Source organism: Staurois parvus, unplaced genomic scaffold (assembly GCF_062004578.1).
Source record: "Staurois parvus isolate SC_StPar_1 unplaced genomic scaffold, SC_StPar_1.0 ptg000151l, whole genome shotgun sequence".
In the NCBI taxonomy this organism is placed as follows: domain Eukaryota; kingdom Metazoa; phylum Chordata; class Amphibia; order Anura; family Ranidae; genus Staurois; species Staurois parvus.
Window position 1 is genome coordinate 5,235,436 of NW_028317947.1, and position 20,725 is coordinate 5,256,160.

General features: G+C 40.5%; 1 protein-coding gene across 1 annotated transcript in view; it reads left to right on the forward strand.

The window, feature by feature from the left end:
- LOC149463865 (serine/threonine-protein kinase 4-like) overlaps window positions 1–20,725 on the forward strand; it is a 118,138-nt gene that overhangs the window by 58,941 nt on the left and 38,472 nt on the right. The window contains exons 6-7 of the mRNA XM_089674370.1: window positions 1,886–2,053; window positions 17,184–17,321. Coding sequence (XP_089530496.1) covers window positions 1,886–2,053; window positions 17,184–17,321 — 306 coding nt within the window. The remainder of the gene's footprint in view (window positions 1–1,885; window positions 2,054–17,183; window positions 17,322–20,725) is intronic.

Here is a 20,725-nt window from a genome sequence, read left to right on the forward strand (position 1 = left end):
CCCTTCTTCTCCAAACGTACCTTTGCTCATTCCGGCCAAAAAGTTAAATTTTAACCTCATCGGTCCACAGAACTTGTTTCCAAAATGCATCAGGCTTGTCTATATGTTCATTTGCAAATTTCAAACGATGATTTTTGTGGTGAGGATGTAGAAGAGGTTTTCTTCTGATGACTCTTCCATGAAGACCATATTTGTACAAGTATCTCTTTATAGTGGAATAGTGTACCACAACTCCAGTGTCTGCCAGATCTTTCTGGAGGGATCGTGCAGTCAAACGTGGGTTTTGAATTGTTTTTCTCACAATCCTGCGAGCTGTTCTGTCTGATATTTTTCTTGGTCTTCCAGATCTTGCTTTAACTTCCACTGTTCCTGGTGACTGCCATTTCTATCTTTCCTTGGCTTCTTTATGCACATTAATACACCTTTTAACTGGGGTGCCCAAACTTTCGATCCCCACTGTATATCCAAAAAAAGGTTTGGAAATACATATAAACTTTAACAGATCAACAGTGAAATTTGTTGAGCTACCATGAAAAGGATGGTGCAGAGGTACCATAAACAGATCACTTAGGGCTAATATTGTGTGTGTATATAAATATATATATATATATATATATATATATATATATATATATATATATATTAGTATTTCTAGACATTTGTACTGACCTGTTCTTACGTTCCACACTGTTCTATTTTTGTACACTGCTGTTGTAATGCTGTCATCCAAAAAAATTGTCAGGATTATCAAAAAAGTAAAGCAGCCAGAGTCTGATGTTGTTAATTAGCACAGATCAGTCAATACTTTGCAAGTCACTGGAGAGATCAAAGACTGTTAGATATATTCCGATAGGTCTTGTAATAAAATGAAACATCAATGGAAATGTATATTTTCATTTCGAGGGGTAAAAAAAAAACCCAAAATTTTTTTTCCTGTAAATTTGTTTTATGAAATAATTAGTCTGAAGGTGTCCATGCCACTAGAGCCGGCTGTGGCTCCAGGGGTCTAAATTATACAGCCATTTGGCAAAATCTGTATGACCTTGATCAGCGGTTCTCCACTTCCACCAATTTTTGCCCACAGTGCCAGGCTGCGGCTCTAGCCAGCTGCAGATCCCTTACCTCCCACATGCCCCCATCCACCCATAGTACCCTCTTCCCATTGTGCCCCCTGGTCTGCTTCAAGCCTTCCCAAGTGTTCCCAACTTCCAAAATTGTCCTACAGTGTCCACAAGCCTCTTCCAGAAAACTCATCTGCTACAGCCCCGGCACCCAACCTGCGGCCCGAGGGCCGCATGTGACCCTTTGGTATATGATGTGTGGCCCTTGGACCTCAGCAGTCTGTAGTAGAACCATTGATTAGGGTGATAGCATTGATCTCTACTAGCCTCATCTACCATGTTACCAATTTGGTATTGTCTTCTGCAGCATATCTCCAATGTGGACATGTAGCATGTCCTCACTCTCTGACCCTCATTTCTTCTATTAGGCCTGCAGTGTGTGACCACCCTCTCAAGCATTACATTATATGTGGCCCTTTCTGCATTTGAGGCCCCCTTTAGCTCAAAAGTTGACAACCACTGCGCTATAAGGCCACCAGGTCTATTGCAGAGTCTCTTAACCCACTCCATAGCCTTTATCCCTCAACAGTGACACACAGCCCCTTCCAGAGCTTTCCCACAATTCAGAACTTTCATTAAAATGTTTGGCAAACCTAAGCAATTTGTGTAAGTATACATTTTTTTTTTCCCTATTGGGAAATGGAAGGGTTTGAAAGAACTTTTAAGGCCCTGACCTCAAACGGGTTGAGAACCACTGATCTAGATGACATTTATTTTCTGGTAAATCTGCGTTAAGTGTAAGTCTCCATTTTCATTTCCAACAGGACACTATGGCAAAAAGGAACACCGTAATCGGCACTCCATTTTGGATGGCTCCCGAGGTGATCCAGGAGATCGGATATAATTGTGTTGCAGACATTTGGTCACTTGGTATAACTGCTATTGAAATGGCTGAAGGGAAGCCTCCATACGCTGATATTCATCCCATGAGGGTAAGTAGTACAATCAAATGATATAATCAGCCACAGTGGGTGTGTGTCTGCTGCTTTAGAATTTAAAAATGCATTTTTTTAACCTCCTGAGATTCCAGAGATAGTAGAGATTCCAGAGATAGCAGTCCAACCTGCTGTGTCCGTGTCAAAGGTTGCTTTCCTTTACTGGTGTGGCAGTAAAGGAATGCCCTAGTTGCATGAAGTTCAGCTGGATCTCCTTTAAGGAGTTGTTCATATCAGAGCATGGTGTGGGAAACTCATGTTTCTTGTACGTTTCCTGCACTGTGTTCAAAATGCACTGGGTGTGCAATCTGCTGCTGGTGTCAATGTATTCCTATCGACACCCCAAATGCAGATTGCAAGTGCAGTGCATTTGCGTGCACTGGATCACATGGCACTATGGTACCAGACACATTTTGTTTTTAAAAGTAGTGCTTGCACTGATTTTGGTGTGATTCAGTGCGATTTCATCCCATTCAAATCAATGGACTGAAAGTTTGCATCACTGAATTGCGCAGGAATAGAGCCTGCATTCCTGTGCGATTCTGGTGTGCATTGGCACGAAGCCTCACTCTGACCTACAAAGCCATTCACAACACTGCCCCTAACTACCTCACCAACCTGATTCCCAGGTACCACCCTACCCGTACCCTTCGCTCTTCACAGGACCTCCTTCTATCTTGCTCCATGGTCTCCTCCTCCCACGCACGACTGCAAGACTTCTCCAGGTCCTCCCCCATCCTCTGGAACTCACTACCCCAATCCATCAGACTGTCACCTTCCCTTCTCACCTTCAGGCGCTCCCTGAAAACCCACCTCTTCAGGGAAGCCTACCCCACCCTCACCTAACAGCCGTTCTCCTTCATTCCTCCTACCACTCCATCCCCCACAGCCACTTCCTCCTGTACCACTACCCCCTCCCTCCTAGATTGTAAGCTCGAAAGAGTAGGGCCCTCTAACCCCTCGTGTGCTGTTTGTTGTTGCTGTACTGTTTCATGTATTGCCCCCCCTCTATTGTACAGCGCTGAGCAAACCCTTTGGCGCTATATAAACTCGATGTAATAATAATAATAAGAAGAAGAAGCCCAACTCCAGAAAAAATGGTAAATTTGTCCTTGCAGTGGGGCTGTGCCTTCATTGTAAGGGTTACCTGCTTGTTTAGTGTAGGGGACAGGAAAAGCACTTTTACTTTTTTGGTCCTCCCCTTCCCCGTCTGACAGCATTTCCCTGTGTTCTCATGTTGGAACTGTGTCCCTTAGCTTCATCACATACAATGCAGGCCTGCATCGGTCTTGAAGGGCATCGGTCTTGAAGGGCATCGGTCTTGAAGGGCATCGGTCTTGAAGGGCATCGGTCTTGAAGGGCATCGGTCTTGAAGGGCATCGGTCTTGATGGACATCGGTCTTGATGGACATCGGATGGAGTATAGAAGAGACAACACTGCAAGCAGCACTAGAGATTGGATAAGTAAATCTACTTTTCCACACCCCCTAGACCTAAACAAGCAATTAACCCTTGCAGTGTGGGCGTGGTCCCACAGGAAGGGTTCATCTTCATTTTTCTTGTAGTTGGGCTTTAACCACTTTTGACACTTCTCTCCTACATGTAAAAAAATCTTCATTTTTTACAAAAAAATTGCTTAAAACCCCCAAAAATGATATATTTTTAAGTCGAGGTCCTAGAGAATAAAATGGTGGTTGTTGCAATTTTTTATGTCACACAGTATTTGTGCAGTAGTTTTTTCCATCGCAATTTTTTTTGTAGAAAATACACTTTGGAAAAAATACACTTTAATGAATTTTAATGCACAAAAAGACAATAGAGTACCCAATTGTTTGGCAAAATATAAAATATGATGTTACGTCAAGTAAATAGAAACCTTGCATGTCATGCTTTACAACTGCACATGCTTGTGGAATGGCGACAGACTACAGTACTTAAAAATCTCCATAGGCGACACTTTAAAAGCCTTTACTGATTACCAGTTTAGAGTTACACAGGTCTGGTGCTAGAATGATTGCCCTCGCTATCAGGCATGGCACGAAGACCGTTTACATATGCGTGTGCTACCTACATGTGACTTCGCCTTTGCGCATCAGTTTCCAGTGGTCAGAAGAGTTTTCCAAACTCCCTGTGACATGAGCCCTTAGCTTGTTACAAGGAACTTCATATTGCTTTCTCTATGGACACAACGTGACCACTGGATGGCAGCGTCTGCCTGTGCAACCTCTGGTTATTTCAAGGGGTTCTTCTGCCCAGTCTTTTACAAAGTACGTTCTATTCGTATTTTTTTGTAATTTACAAGTATTTCTAAAGCTTTTGAAGATAATCATCATAAGTATTTAGATAAAGTTTGTTACTTTAGCTGGATGAACTAACACAAGAGGGTACGGCAAATGTCTGATGTAATATAAGGGGTCAAATTGGCTTGAACAATTGTGAATGGCAGGGAACAGATCATTTGTGCATTGTTTTGAGATAAATCTGTTGAATTGATTATTGTGAACGTAATTTTTACAATTGCTGAAGGATCAAACAATTTTACATGAACAAAAATAAGCTGAAAAGACTGCAAATGCTCAGCTGGACAATTAAGAAGGTTGGAGACTACTTGGGGAAAAGCATTTCTTTTTCTAGAGATAAATGGTGCTTTTTTTAGGTTTGCATGCTAAGCAACTTCATAATTATATTTTTGCATGGAGGCATGCTGGTGAGAATATATAGATGTCAACTCATCCATGCTGATCAGGTGGGTTTTGTCCCTCAGCAGTAGGTGAATGACAACACTATGAAGGCCATTGATCTGATCCATTCCGCCCCATCAAGGGCCCAACCACTTATACTCCCATCCACTGATGCAGAGAAGGCCTTTCAACTGGCAGTTCCTGCCAGCTACTATGTCTTGTATTGCCTGGCACCTACATGATGGCTTGGATCTTTACCCTTTATTCATGCACTGTGGCTGCCATCCAAGTGATAGAAACCCTCTCCTCTTTTATCGCCCCTAATTGTTATTTTGACCCTTGGGTCCCGTTCATGTAAGGTTAGAGTGGAACAGTCCATCAAGGGGTTACAGCTCTTTATTCTTTTATTACGGATCCAGAGTTTTCCCTCCCAAGTTTTTTCGTTCCATAATATTTTATTGAGGGATTCAGCATAAACATAACCATACAGTAAAATACAGTTGCAAGAAAAAGTATGTGAACCCCTTGGGATTACGTGGAGTTTTGCATGAATTGGGCATAAAATGTGCTCTGAACGTCATTTAAGTCACAACAATAGAAGAAAACAGTCTGCTGAACATAATACTACACAAACTTTAGATGTTGCCATGGTTTAATTGCACATAACATGTAAACATTCACAGTGCAGGGAGGAAAAAGTATGTGAGGCCCTAGCTTAATGACTTCTCCCAGAGCTAATTGGAGCCAAGAGTGAGCCAACCTTGACTCCAATCAGTGTGATGATATTGGATGTGTTGCTGACAGCTGTCCTGCCCTTAAAAAACACACACCTGTTTTGGGTTTACTGGTTTCAAGAAGCACTGTCTGATGTGAACCATGCCTCGCAGAAAAGAGCTCTCAGAAGACCTACGATCAAGAATTGTTGACTTGCATGAAGCTGGAAAGGGTTACAAAAGTATCTCCAAAAGCCTTGATGTTCATGTGTCCATGGTAAGACAGACTGTCTACAAATGGAGAAAGTTTAGCACTGTTGCTACTCTCCCTAGGCGTGGTCGTCCTGTAAAAATGACTGCAAGAGCACAGTGCAGAATGCTGCATGAGGTAAAGAAGAATCCCAGAGTGTCAGCTAAAGACCTACAGAAATCTCTGGCACATGCTAACATTTTAGTTGACACATCTACAATAAGGAAAACATTAAACAAGAATGGAGTACATGGGAGGACACCACGGAGGAAGCCATTGCTGTCCAAAAAGAATATTGCAGCACGTTTGAAGTTTGCAAAAGAGCACCTGAATTTTCCACAGCACTACTGGCAAAATATACTGTGGACAGATGAAACCAAGATTGAGTTGTTTGGGAAGAACACACAACACTATGTGTGGAGAAAAAAAGGCACAGCACACCAACATCAAAACCTCATCCCCACTGTAAAACATGGCGGAGGGAGCATCATGGTTTGGGGCTGCTTTACTGCCTCCGGGCCTAGACGGATTGTTGTCATTGATGGGAAAATGAATTCCAGAGTTTATCAAGACATTTTTCAGGAAAACGTGCGACCATCTGTCCGCCAACTGAAGCTCCGCAGAGGATGGGTGATGCAACAGGACAATGACCCAAACCATACAAGTAATTCAACAAAACAATGGCTGCAACAGCACAGAATACGCCTTCTGGAGTGGCCCAGTCAGAGTCCTGACCTCAACCCGATTGAAATGCTGTGGAATGACCTTAAGAGAGCGATTCACACCAGACATCCCAAGAATATTGCTACACTGAAACAGTTTTGTGAAGAGGAGTGGTCCAAAATGACTCCAGATCGTTGTGCAGGTCTGATCTGCAACTACAGGAAACGTTTGGTTGAGGTTATTGCTGCCAAAGGAGGGTCAACCAGTTATTAAGTCCAAAGGTTTACATACTTTTTCCTCCCTGCACTGTGAATGTTTACTTGTTATGTGCAATTAAACCATGGCAACATCTAATGTTTGTGTAGTATTATGTTCAGCAGACTATGTTCTTCTATTGTTGTGACTTAGATGACGTTCAGAGCACATTTTATGCCCAATTCATGCAAAACTCCACGTAATCCCAAGGGGTTCACATACTTTTTCTTGCAACTGTACATGATACAGTGTGAGAGAGAAAAATCTAAATAAAAGGAAAAATGGACAAAAGGGCAGAGCCCCACGCCGAACAACAAATAAAACCATATGCAACATGAAAACTTAGCATTCATATGCATTTGTAACATAGTTGGCATATATACTGTATGTTAGCTATACCTCCCTCCCATCTTTACTTCAATTGTTCGCACAATAATGGGAGATCTCCAACTTCTCAATAAATTATTTTGAAGTCTGAAGCCTAGAATGTTTCACTTCCGTCGGGCTGCTCCACCACTCTACAACGCTTATACCTATTTCTGGTACAATATTTTTTAGTAAGTAATGATAACAAAATAAAAAGTTGAGCAGTTAGGTCCCATCCAGGGGACTGAATCTCAAAAGAAAACGGTTAGTTGCAAAGACATTGCATTTTTGAAAAATCCAAAACAACAAGGGACTATAGCATCCAGCAGCCAGTACCAGAGAAGGCAACATACTTCTGGGTACGAAGACCCGGAGTTTGGTAACTTAGGAAGGGTGGGTAGAGGAGGAGTGGGGTAAGGCAATGGGAAGAAAAAGAAAGGGGGGGGGGTAGATATAGGGGAAGTGGAGGAAGAAGCGGCAGTAAGAAAGAGGTGGGAGAGGATGCAGTGAGAAAGCAAAGGAAGACAAAGAGATAAATGAGAAAAGCTATTAAAGCACGAAAGAAGGTACCTGCAACGCTTATACCTATTTCAATGGTCCTCCTCCACCTTATGGTATCTGGGCATTCACTTCTGAGCCGGCCATGATTTATGGAACCAACATACTCTAACCCTGACATGGTTTGGCAGATGTAATGCCTTCAAAAGGACCTTACTCCCTCGGATACTATATCTCATACAGACTATTCCCATTAGGACTCTCCAATCTTTTTTCCCCTCCTTGTACAATATTGCCCAGTATCATTAGTACAGTGTCATTGCTTTTTATTAGCACTGATCACTGTATTAGTGTCATTGGGATGTCAGTGGCAGTCAGAACACCCCCCCCCCTCCTTGGTGTCAGAAGGCCCACCGCAGTCCCGCTATAAGTTGCTGATCGCCGCCATTACTAGTATAAAAATTATTTTTTTACAAATTCTAGTATATATACCACCATTTGTAGATGCTATAACTTTCACGTAAACCAATTAATTTGCATGTATTGGGATTTTTTTTTTTTATCAAAGACGTAGCAGAATACATTTTGGCCTAAATTTATGACGAAATTTGATTTTTAAGAACATTTTTTACTGGACATGTTTCATAGCAAAAAGTCAAAAATATTATTATTTTTTTTTTTCAAAATTGTCAGTCTTTTTTTGTTTATAGTACAAAAAATAAAAAACACAGGCGATCAAATACCACCTAAAGAAAGCTCAATTTGTGGGAAAAAGAGGACATAAATTTCATTTGGGTGCAGTGTTGCATGACTGCACAATTGTCAGTTAAAGTAACGCAGTGCTGTATCGCAAAAAATGGCCTGGGGATGGGGGGGAATCCTCTGGCGGGCAAGTGGTTAAATGAAAATTGTACAATCTGGTATCATACGAGAAATATTTTCGTGCTTGGCTCTTTGAATAATTTCAGACAACAGCTGTGTACTAACGATCAGATTATCGTATGATCGCTTTGAAAGCAGTATTTTTTATTTGATTTTCTGATCGTGAGTACACAGACAAGATCATTTATGTAAATTAAGTAAGTAAAAACCACATAATAAGGTAACCAGCAATTTTCAAATGTCAAAATTTCTAAATTGTTTACAAATAAATATCTGAAAAGTGTGGCGTGCATTTTGTATTCAGCCCCCTTTACTCTGATACCTCTAACTAAAATCTAGTGGAACCAATTGCCTTCAGAAGTCACCTAATTAGAAAATAGAGTCCACCTGTGTGTAATTTAATCTCAATATAGATACAGCTGTTCTGTGAAGCCCTCAGAGGTTTGTTAGAGAACATTAGTGAACAAACAGCATCATGAAGGCCAAGGAACACACCAGACAGGTCAGGGATAAAGTTGTGGAGATGTTTGAAGCAGAGTTAGGTTTATAAAAAAAATATCCCAAGTGTTGAACATCTCATGGAGCACTGTTCAATCCATCATCAGAAAATGGAAAGAGTATGGCACAACTAGAAACCTACTAAAACATGGCCTTCCACCTAAACTGACAGTCCGGGCAAGGAAAGTATTAATCAGAAAAGCAGCCAAGAGGCCCATGGTAACTCTGGAGGAGCTGCAGAGATCCACAGCTGAGGTGGGAGAGTGTCCACAGGACAACTATTAGTCGTGGACTCCACAAATCTGGCCTTTATGGAAGAGTGGCAAGAAGAAAGCCATTGTTGAAAGAAAGTCATAAGAAGTCCTGTTTGCAGTTTGTGAGAAGCCATGAGGGGGGCACAGCAAAAATGTGGAAGAAGGTGCTCTGGTCAGAGGAGACCAAAATTTAACTTTTTGGCCTGAAAATCAAAAATTTCACTCTCTAGATGTGCAAACCTGGTAAAGACCTCCTCAAAAAGGCTTGCAGCTGGAATTGCAACAAAAGGTGGTTCTACAAAGTACTGACTCCGGGTGGCTGAATATAAATGCACGCCACACTTTTCACATATTTATGTGTAAAAAATTTTGAAAACCACTTATCATTTTCCTTCCACTTCACAATTATGTGCCACTTTGTGTTGGTCTATCACATAAAATCCTAATAAAATACATTTTTGATTTTGGTTGTACCATGACAAAATGTGGACAATTTCAAGTGGTATGAATACTTTTTCAAGGCTATGTATTCTATAACATCCAGACTAAAATTAGCCATACACTAGTAGATTTTCGAATGAATAGTCATTTGAAAATTCATTAAAAATATCCCCAGTACATTTGAGGGCTTGACATCTTTGATAGTACCTAAAATTTTGTTTTTTATTTAACATATGATTTTGGAATGAATGGACTTTCCCATAAGAAAACCACATTCACTGTTAGAAATTCATTCGTTTGAGAACTTTTCCATCCTGCTTCTTTGAATTTACTCATCCTTGAGGCGCCTCTAAGTGTAAACGTATAAAATATACAATTTATTTTAAAAGACAATTGGCAACTCACATGGGGTTGGGGTTAAAAAGACAAGTCAATATGTATTCCAATGGAGACATCAATGGTGTAACGCCATCTAGATAATCTTGAGACAGGAGCGTGGCTGCCAGTACATTAGCAGTACCTTTTCTATGCGCTGCAGATCCAGTGACGTCATCACGCCTTTTGTTGTGCTCCACGAGCGTTCTACTCCTTGGTTTGGGATCCTCTCCATCTTCACACAGCTTCTTGGGACCACAACCGAAAGGAACAGCTCTGTGACATGGCGGATGAATCGGCGTTACACCATTGTATCTCCATTGGGATACATATTGACATGTCCTTTAAACCCCAATCCCATGTGAGTTCCCATTGTCCATTTTATATGTCTACACTTAGAGGAACCTCTCTCCGTTCTTCTTGAGTTTCACGTAATACATTTTCTTGCCCATATTTCAGCTTTAAAACATTTCCTTATACTTTTAAGTGCCCATCATCATTATTTTCATGATGTTGAAGAACTGGGCCACAAATATCTAAAAATTAGGTCAAGACCACTTGATGTTCATGGTCACTGTTGAGGTTATATAATAAAAGAGCGAAAATCGACTTCATTGGTATGTATGCAGAAGTTCTAGTACTTTTTAGCTCTGGATATTTAATACCGTATATTCATTTACTATGCAGCTGAAACACATTTATCCCATTATAAACTAATGCAAGCCTCAGATGGCATGAAGATACAACTTTCAGTGGGAATATGAACAGGAAGTTGGCTGTATATGCAAGGCAAAATCTTGACTTTGGATTAGAATTTTATCTAAATATATTTAGTTCTGATCAGTTTCAGAAACTGGTTTAATTTTGTATATATTTTTTTGGATTGAGGCAATGACTATTTGTCTAATTCATTGTTCTAAAATGTGAACCATAAAGAGTGATTCATGCAGATACAACCGAAAGTGATAATACAGTGGAGTATATGGTACACCTAAACCCAATGTATATAGACAAACCATCTTCGTGTTCCATTGAGGGGCAAAGACAGCAACACAAAAATAAAATGCTATTTTTAGTCGAGTACGGAGGAGTTTGGTTGCAGCCCTTTGGATTGTCTTAAAGCATTGGTGAAGGTTCATTTTTTTTATTTTTTTTTGATTATTATTATTAAAAAAAACAAACATGTTATTCCTACCTGCTCCATGCAATGGTTTTGCCCCAGACCTCCTCTTTTTGGGACCCCCAAACTCTTGCCACCTCTTCTTCTTTGTGTGTTCCCATAGCAAGCTGCTTGCTATGGGGCACACCTTTGGGCTCGATCCCGGGTTGTGTGCATCTATTGATCCATACAGCAGAGCTCAGCCCTGCCCCACGCTGTCTGCTCATAGGATTTGAATGACAGCAGCAGGGGTCCATAGCTACTGTTGCTGGCTCTATCAGCAGAGGGAGCCACTGCAGATGAGCACAGCATTGGATTGGTGATGGGGCAATACAAACACTGGGATATTTTTACCGTAATGCATGAAATGCATCAAAGCAGTAATAAACACAGCTTGCTTACTTGTACCTACAGGTAAGCTTATAATAGTTACATAGTTAGTCTGGCTGAAAAAAGACAAAAGTTCATCCAGTTCAACCATTAAAAAAAAAAAGTTATAATCCTTCACCCACAGTTGATCCAGAGGAAGGCAAAAAACCCAGCAAAGCACGATCCAATTTGCTCCTGCAGGGGAAAAAATTCCTTCCTGATCCCCCGAGAGGCAATCGGATATTCCCTGGATCAACTTTACCTATAAATGTTAGTATCCAGTTATATTCTGTGTATCTAAGAAAGAATCCAGGCCTTTTTTTAAAGCAATCCACTGAGCTGGCCAGAACCAACTCTTGAGGGAGTCTATTCCACATTTTCACAGCTCTCACTGTGAAGAAACCTTTCCATATTCGGAGATTAAATTTATTTTCCTCCAGATGTAAAGATTGCCCCCTTGTCCTCTGTGATGACCTCAGGGTGAATAGCTATACCCCGAGTTCACTATATGAACCACTGATGTATTTATACATGTTGATCATATTCCCCCTTAATCTCCTCTTCTCAAGAGAGAATAAATTCAGTTCCTCTAATCTTTCCTCATAGCTGAGCTCCTCCATGCCTCTTATCAGTTTGGTTGCCCTGTAAAGCTTACCTGTAGGTAGAAAGAATATCTCCTAAACATGCACTGTTTACGAGATGTTCACTACTTCTGTAGCTAGTGAAGTCACCAGCGCATGCGCACTGCACTGCAGTTGCGTGGCTTTGACTCCTGTACGCAACCTGTGCCATTGGAATGCTTCAATCTAAGTCTTTCATAATGTGATTGTTGGATTTTAGACACATATAATACTTCTTCTAGTGTCTTGAGGCGATTATGAATGAAAGAGCCATTGAAATAAAAAATGAAGTGTGATTTTATTCTATCACACAATGGTGTAAAATAACAATGTAAAGCGTATTATGAACAGTTCCATGTAGATAAAACTACTGTAGAAATAACAAGCAAACGTTTAAAGATAAAGTCACCATTTTTAGGTATTGAAGTACGGCCATGTGCTGTTCTGTCTTTCATGGACGCCTGTCCTCATGTCTTTGTTGAAGAAGCCGGAAGTAGACGGAAATGATGATCTCGTAACAGTATGCACCTGTTGCAGCTTCTCAGTCCTGTATGTGTGTGTTATGTATGAAAGAGTGTCCGTATTAGCGTGTGAGTGTGAATGTCTCACTTGTCCGTTGTCTCATGATCTTTTTTGAGGCAAATTTACGTCATAGTTAGTGATCTTAATACCTTGTATGGCATAGAAGGGAGGGGACGACACTCACATAATGTTTTTGAGGGACAGGAACATATGTATGCTGATGTAAATAATATTATAAGCTAATGACGTAACCCTCAGCTATATATTTAAAGAATAATATAGCTTAAGAACATATCAATGTATTATCACTAAACTATATGTGTATCAATGTTAGAAACGTATACTAAATACACACATATACTATTAAAATACATAATGTAATGAGTCCTCCTAATAACCTTGACATATACTAACAGCCTAAATATAGTATACTCAGCTTTCAGCTGGTATAGCTGTCTCAGCTAACTTGTATATCTTTTGGTCTCAGCTATAATTGAAGAATTGTAATACTACCATTTGTCAAAAGACCATTCACACATATTAATTATGACTAATCATAAAAACCAAATATTTTGCAAGCTTGCCATCAATATAAGTGCCGAATCATAATTTAGATTTATTAACAGTGATAGTATGCAAATTTTAAACCATTTAAAAGAGAAGTTCAGGAATATATGAAAGAACAATCATACCTAGATGGCTGCAGCACCGATCCCAGTTGCAGCTGCCCTTCGGCTCTGATCGCTCAGTTCTCCCCCTCCGCTATGAGCAGAGAGCGGTGACTGTCAGTCACCGGCTCTCTGCTCTACCCCCTCCAGCGCTCACTGGAGCGCTCGGCAGTGGAGGGACAAGAGCAGCTTGCTAAGGCTTGGAGTGGTATGTGAGGCTGAGCCAGCTGCCGGTCCAGGCATCTAGGTGGATCCCGACTGTAAAGGCTCTGTGACCTCACAACAAACTGCATTCCTGTGATCTATAGGAGAAGTATAGCCAAAAGAGCTTTGCATATACTTCTCCTTTTAATGTTGTGTTTTTGTAAATCTTTATGTAAAAAGAACAAGCTCAGTTGTTGTTTCTTCAGCTGTTTGATCCAAAAGCTAAGACATCTTTTATATGTTTAAAGCTGATCTCCAGGAATTGGCTAAAATTTACCCTTGCAGTGGGCCCCTCTCTGTTTGCACTGCTTATTAGGTATTGGGGTGGGTTGAAGAGGATGTATCACCTGCCTTTTTTCCTCGACTCTTTGGTCCATGCAGCTGCATCCGGAGTGCCTTAGAGAGACGGCAGCAAGGGTCAAGGGAGCCTCCCTGAGCACAGAATAGGGTAAGTATTACTCCTTATTCATTCATCCTCAGACCTAACAAGTGGTTAACCCTTGCAGTTCAGGTGGACCACTGCAAATGTAGATTTTGGCTAATTCCTGGAGTTAAACTTTAAGTACTTTTGGTTGCCATCTTTTAGTGCCTTGTTGCAGTTTAGAATACAGAAAGTAAACACAAATACCATTTAAATAAAAAGGAGGATGCAGGTAGGCCTCCTCAGGGCTACTGAATAAGGGACACCTAAAATCATCAGATGCCCTTGAATTCCAAGATTAATGCTTTTTAGTTGCTTGTTAAAATAGATTTTTCCATTTACAGTGTGGTCTTAGCTTTTGCTAGCATAGCAGAATCTAAATGAATCGGAGATCTAATGGAATGTGCATTGATCTTGGTTAGTCGATCTAAATATAGGCCATACTGTACAATCATTCAGTATCTCATCTTCTGGAGCACTGCCTAGAAATCTAGGGTGACCAAAATCAGCCTGGACACCACAGCTTAAATAAAAAGAACTGAAAGGGCAAACTTCAGATTTGTTTTTGATTCTGGCCATGTTCAGTGAAGGATATCTGTTTCTGTTGCAATCAGAACGTCTGATAGGGATTAATGAACGTACATGTGCAATTGATGAACATTTGGGACCTATATGAAGATAATACTAGTGGATCCTTTGGGGGCTGATATTTTTGGACAAGTGACCTGATCCACTGGTTAAGGAAATAAGCCCAGAAAAAGTGGAGGAAGTGCAAGAGAAGGCAAAAAAAAAGAGATATTGGGAAGGGGCTGGGAAAAGGGAAGAATGTGGAAAACAGAGGCAAGTCACAAGGGAACAGGAATAGAAATTAGGAAGCTAGAACAAAACAAGGGGATAGACCGAGGAGAAGAGAGAGACACAAAATGCACCCCCCATGGACTTGAGCCCAAGGACCAGGACAAGGGGATAGACAGAGGAGAAACAAAATGCTTCCTCCACTGACCTGGGCCCAAGGGCCAAGCAAAGATCTATAAATAACTTAGACTTGAAGAGTTCACAGACCATTAAGGAAGGATATCCATTTCTAATTTCATTCAGAAGTACTGTATATATTGGTGTGCTCAGTGGTCTCCACCTCTTGGAAAACACTAGCTGCTAATTTCTAAAGGGACTTTTGGGACAAATTGGCCAAGTCTATGTTCTGTCTGAAAATAGTTTGGAGTATGCCAGACCACAAGTAGACAGGTTTATTAAGTGCGTACGTTATTGTGACTTTCAGTTGTGGGAAAAAAGACTTTCTCATCTAAAAAAATTCCCACCTATTTCAGACTTGGTGAAGACCAGCTACCTTCATGGACACCCGATTAATATTCAAGTAAAAGTAGGACCCATGGCATTTGCCAGTATTTTAAAATTGATGAGTCTGGAACACCATAGGATGAACCTCTCTTTGCTGCTGTGTTGGGATGCAGTACCACCTCTAGTGAACACTGCTAAGAAGCGGAATGAGTACAATATGAGGTCCACTGTATATATGACTTAAATGGGAGGCTGAAGTATCTTCCAAGCTGCAAATGTGTACAAAAAGATTGGGCAGTACCACAGATTGGTATTTTGTTACCTGCAATTTGCCCCTTCATATTTTTTTTTATGTTTTAGAACTACGTATTCCAGCATGTCCCACTGACCTCGCTTCTGAGAAAGTATACACTTGATTGGAGTGGTCACCTTTTGAGCTACAATTAAAATGAGAAAATCAGTAGCTTCAATTGCCCAAGCACCCATGTCTGTGTTAAGTGACACTAAACGATATCCCTTTTCTTCAAAAATAATCTATGCACATCCATACTTAATGGCCCTGTAATCTATTTTTCATTAAATTGTTTCATCTTAGAAGCGAGCAAGGTGGCTATGTTCCTATATACAGTGGGACCACAGAACGAACATAGCTACCCTCTAACCATCAGAACACCGCTACAAAAACAGTTTGGAGGAGAGCAATAGTAGGGATTTTTTTGAGTTGAGAACACATACTTGAATACATTTCACCGTGATTGCATCATTTATTGTCACATATTCACTTTCTGTCACCCTGATTTTTGTTTATCATATACATATAACTTTTGGACGTTCAGCATACTGTTTCATATTATTAGCGCCGCACCTTTTCTAAATATTACTTTTACTAAATATTTTCTTTGGTTTAGTTTTTGTATTTCAATGATTTTTATTAGTTTATAAACATTTAAAAAAAAACAGGAGCAACAAGACACGCCCACGCAGAGGCCATCATTTGCACGTAAAAAAATAAAGAAGACAGTGCTCTGACACCAACAGAGCAAAAGCTGCGCCCACACAGGGGCTATCAATGGCACATAAATGACAAAAACATTGGTATAACATCAACAGTAACTCAAACCAAAGGCAGCTATCCACTGCCACACCAAAAACAAACAGAAATAGAAAAGGAAGGAGGAGTACAAAAGGAAAAAGATGACAAGGCCAGGAGCGGGGTCCGGGAACGTCAATACAGAACAACATCACAACCCCAGACTAGCCGGGGGGAGCGTGGGAAGGGCATATTGCATCCACGGCTCCCATATTTTCAAATTTCCGTTGGGAGTCTTTACAAATACTTGACATCTGTTCATTGAGCATCAGAGTGGCCATACGGTCCCGCACCCCCTGAAGAGGGACAGACGGGCGCTTCCATGCCTGACAATTGTTCTAATGGCTGACAAAAACAAATAGGTAGCCAACTTCTGCTGATGAGCCAAGAGGCCCGGCTTGGGACAATGAAGCAAAGCATACTGAGCATCCCGGCGTTGGTGCAGTTTTTAAGTCACGTGTCCTTTAATAAAAAAGCTCAGAAAGCTTAGGCGTTTTTACCGCGCTCTTCCCGCGGATCAGTGTGAAAGTAGTCTAAGAAGTAGTACAAGAAGCCGCTCATTTCATGTGCTGACCAGGATCATGCTGATAGGAGCAGAAAGCAGAATGACTGAGGGGTGAGCCTATCACTGTGCTGTTTCAGCTCCTCTGGCTGGTGGCAGGCCCATGACGACCTGGGCTCATAAGAAAGGGGTTGAATCATGCTAGAGGTCATTCAACCCAAATGACTGTGGGTAGCTCCAGATTGAAGGTTATTATTGCAGTAAAAACAGATTTTTTTATTTTTTTTAATATTCCCTTTTTAATAGGCTATTCATTTATTTTGTTTTTAACTAAAGTTTTGCTTGAACGGTGTGCTCTTGTTAATATAAAAATATTCTCATCTCTTTTTTTTTAAAGGCAATTTTCATGATCCCATCAAACCCACCACCAACGCTACGGAAACCAGAGCTTTGGTCAAAGCATTTCATAGATTTTATTAACCAGTGTTTAGTTAAGAACCCTGAGCAAAGAGCCAGTGCGACTGAACTTCTCCAGGTAAGAATCTTTGTGGTCTCCATAGAAGGGAATTCAGTCACCTGTAGGAGTTATAACAACAAATGTAAGTGGGGTGAAAATGTTCAGAGAAGCTCTTTTAGTGGTTCGTCCAGTTCAGAGGCTCATTGGATTTCTTCACAAAAGCCGAGCCTTATGTGCTAATAGAAATAGGTTGGTGATCTATTTTTATATATATATATATATAAAATTTGTCTCAAATTTTTGGGACATTGGACTTTAATTTGGGACTTTTGCTTGTTGGACTTTATCCTCCCTAGCGGTATGATTATGTCCATATTTCTGTGCTCAAAGCGGTACATTTTTTTGCATGGAAATATGTTTTTTTTTTTTTTTATTGTAGGCCTGTAATTTTTAGGAATAACTCACTGAAATCTGTCCGAACAAGAGTCTAGTAAACATCCCGGGTAGGATAAAACTTGAAACACGAAATCATAAATTATAATTTAATAAATAATCATAAAAAATAATAATATAATAAATTTAATTCAATAATATAATCAAACCAAAAACACTGAAATTTGAAATATAGCGCCAAGTTCACACATCACTGAGCAAAGTCGCAAAATCGTTTTCAGTGTCTGATGACGAATTTCCCCACAAATCATCACTCAATTCTTCAAGTGGTTCTGATTTACTATCGCTGTTCTCTAGCTGGTCTAATACCGCTTTTGACCTAAAGGGACGCTTTTTGGACGCCATGGACGATTCTCAGTTTCCAGGCAGAAAGAACAGTCAAAATGCAGGCAGGGGACAGGACAAAGCACTCGGGACAAAATGTATGTGAAATGGTTTGATACAGTAATGTTTTACTATGTGATTTTAGTGAATGACACTTTTTGTAATTTTCAAATTTCCCGCCGTTCCGTCCCCGTACGTCCCAATGTCGCAGGGGGCGGAACCCAGAAGACAGATGCCGGGATCCGCTGGAGGACATTACAGGGGACACTGCAGGAGGGACATCGCGGGAGCGCAGGATAAGGTAAGTGCAAGAGGAATCCCGGAGCAGCGCCGCATGGTAAGCCCGAGTGTAGCTCGGGGTTACCGCTTGTGGTACACTCGGGAATACCGCCAGGGAGGTTAATATATAATTTTTTTATTTGTATTATTTGCGCTATGTCACTTTGTGAGTATATTTTGTTGTTCAGTCAATTTTTGAACAGCAGCATTTATTTTCATTTATTGTTTATTCTTTTGGCACAAGTTTTCTATATATTTTGTTAACAATAACAGTATAACCTCTTGAGGATCAAAACACCTCAAGAAAAAGGCTCATAGGTAAGTAACGGTAGTATAAAATACAAGCATAAAAAAGATAAATGCACGTACATGAATAAGGCAGTCAGTAAAAAATACAAAACAAGTTGTTTACAAAGATTCAAAGCGCATCAAACCATGATAGACCATCAATCAGAATGGGTGGGTGATCTTGAGTCAGAGGCTGCTACGTCCCCAAACTATATAAAAAAGAAAATCCTCTCCCTTGGGACTTTAGTGCAGCCATGACAACTTATAAATCTAAAAAAATAGTTTTTATTGGTACAAAATTCTTCATAAAAAAGAAATCATAAAACCGGCTTCATATCTCTGACATAAATGCATACAATCTGTACCTTTAGACATATAATGTACAATCAAATGTCAAGAACAATAGACGCTTATTGTTATAATGAAGTCTACCGCCGACGCGTTTCGCTTAGCTTAGCTATAATCTTCATCAGGGAGAATAGGAACGTATCTGTAAAGAGGAAGAAAACCGCAAGGTACTGATGCAATTTATATCCCACTGAATCTGATTACATCCATATTATGCTTACATGAATGTATAACTTACGTGTATTACCAGAGTGCATAAAAGGTTATCCGAAATCTACCTAAGGACCACACATTTCGGTGTTCAAACCCCCAAGAGGCCAAAATGGCCACCCGAGGCCAGGTAGGGGGAGCTGCAGCCCACAGCCAATACTATATATATAATTTCTAATCCAAACAAGTCAGGTGTAGACTTCATTAAAACTGTGACTGTGTTGTCTATTGTTGACGTTTGACTGTACATTTTAAGTCTAAAGGTACAGATCATATTCATTATGCCAGAGATATGAAATTGGTTTTATTTCTTTTTTTACGCTGAATTTTGTAGCAATAAAACATTTTCTTTGTATTTATTTATGTTGTCTTGGCTGCAATAAAGTTCCAAGGGAGAGGATTTTCTTTTTGAACCTTATGTGCTCACTCATGTAATCACCTTGAGAGTAAAGCTGGCCATGCACTATACCAGGGGTTTCCAATCTTTCCAAACAAAGTGTCAGTTTACTGCCTTTCAGACTTTAGGGGGCCAGACTGTGGCCAGTGGGAGTAGAAGATGCCCCAGTGTCTGTGGGTGTAAGCCATTCCTTAGGCTTGGTGGTGAATGGGAGTAAAAAAATTACATAGCTCCTGTGGTCAGTAGGGAAACGGATAGGGCCCTTTAATTGCTATCAGTGGAAGGAAAAGTGCCCCATTGTCAATATCAGTGGGATGAATAGTGCCCCATCATTGGTGTCTGTTGGAGGAATAATGTCCCATCGTTGGTGTCAGTGGGAGAAGTAGTACCCCATCTTTGGTGTCAGTGGGAAGAATAATTCCCCATCTTTGGTGTCAGTGAGAGGAAAAGTGCCCCACTGTTGGTGTGAGTGAAAGGAATGGTGCCTCATTGTTGGCATCAGCATGAGGAATGGTACCCTGTGGGCCAGATAAAGAAAAGCAAAGGGATGCATCTGGCCCACGGGCCGCTGTTTGGAGACCATTGTACTATATATCCTGATTGTACAATTGTATAACTTCCAAGTTGCCAAAACTGTGCAATATGAGGCCATACTTAAACCTAGTAATATGTAGGACATGCCCTTGTACTACTACTTGTATTCATCTATCAGAAAATGACTGGATGGTACGTCCAAAGATTATCCAGTAAGATTGTATAGAGTATGGTCAGCTTAACTTTGAACGCTCTACTCCTTTTCAGGGGCTCATTCACACCAAATGTGTGGTCATGAATTTTGCGGCATTTTTCAGCAAAGGCAAAATTGCTGTGCCAACAGAGACTTGTTGCATTTTGATGTTGAAGAAAGGTCCTCTATGTTGTGTTCCATATGGATTGACTTAGATTTAGTCATTCTAGTCAGTTCATATGGAGTCTTTAAAAAATTTCAGTACAGCTTGGTACTAACCCATTGCATCTGACCTCCCAATAAACTTACCAGTCCGCATGTTGCTAATGTATCACAATATACAACAGTATATTTCTGTGTTTCTCAACCAGGGCTGAGATGTGTTCTATAGCAACTGTAGATTAATAAATGTGGTACCTGTATTGCTGCGGGATCACCATCTCCCTGCAGTTTCAC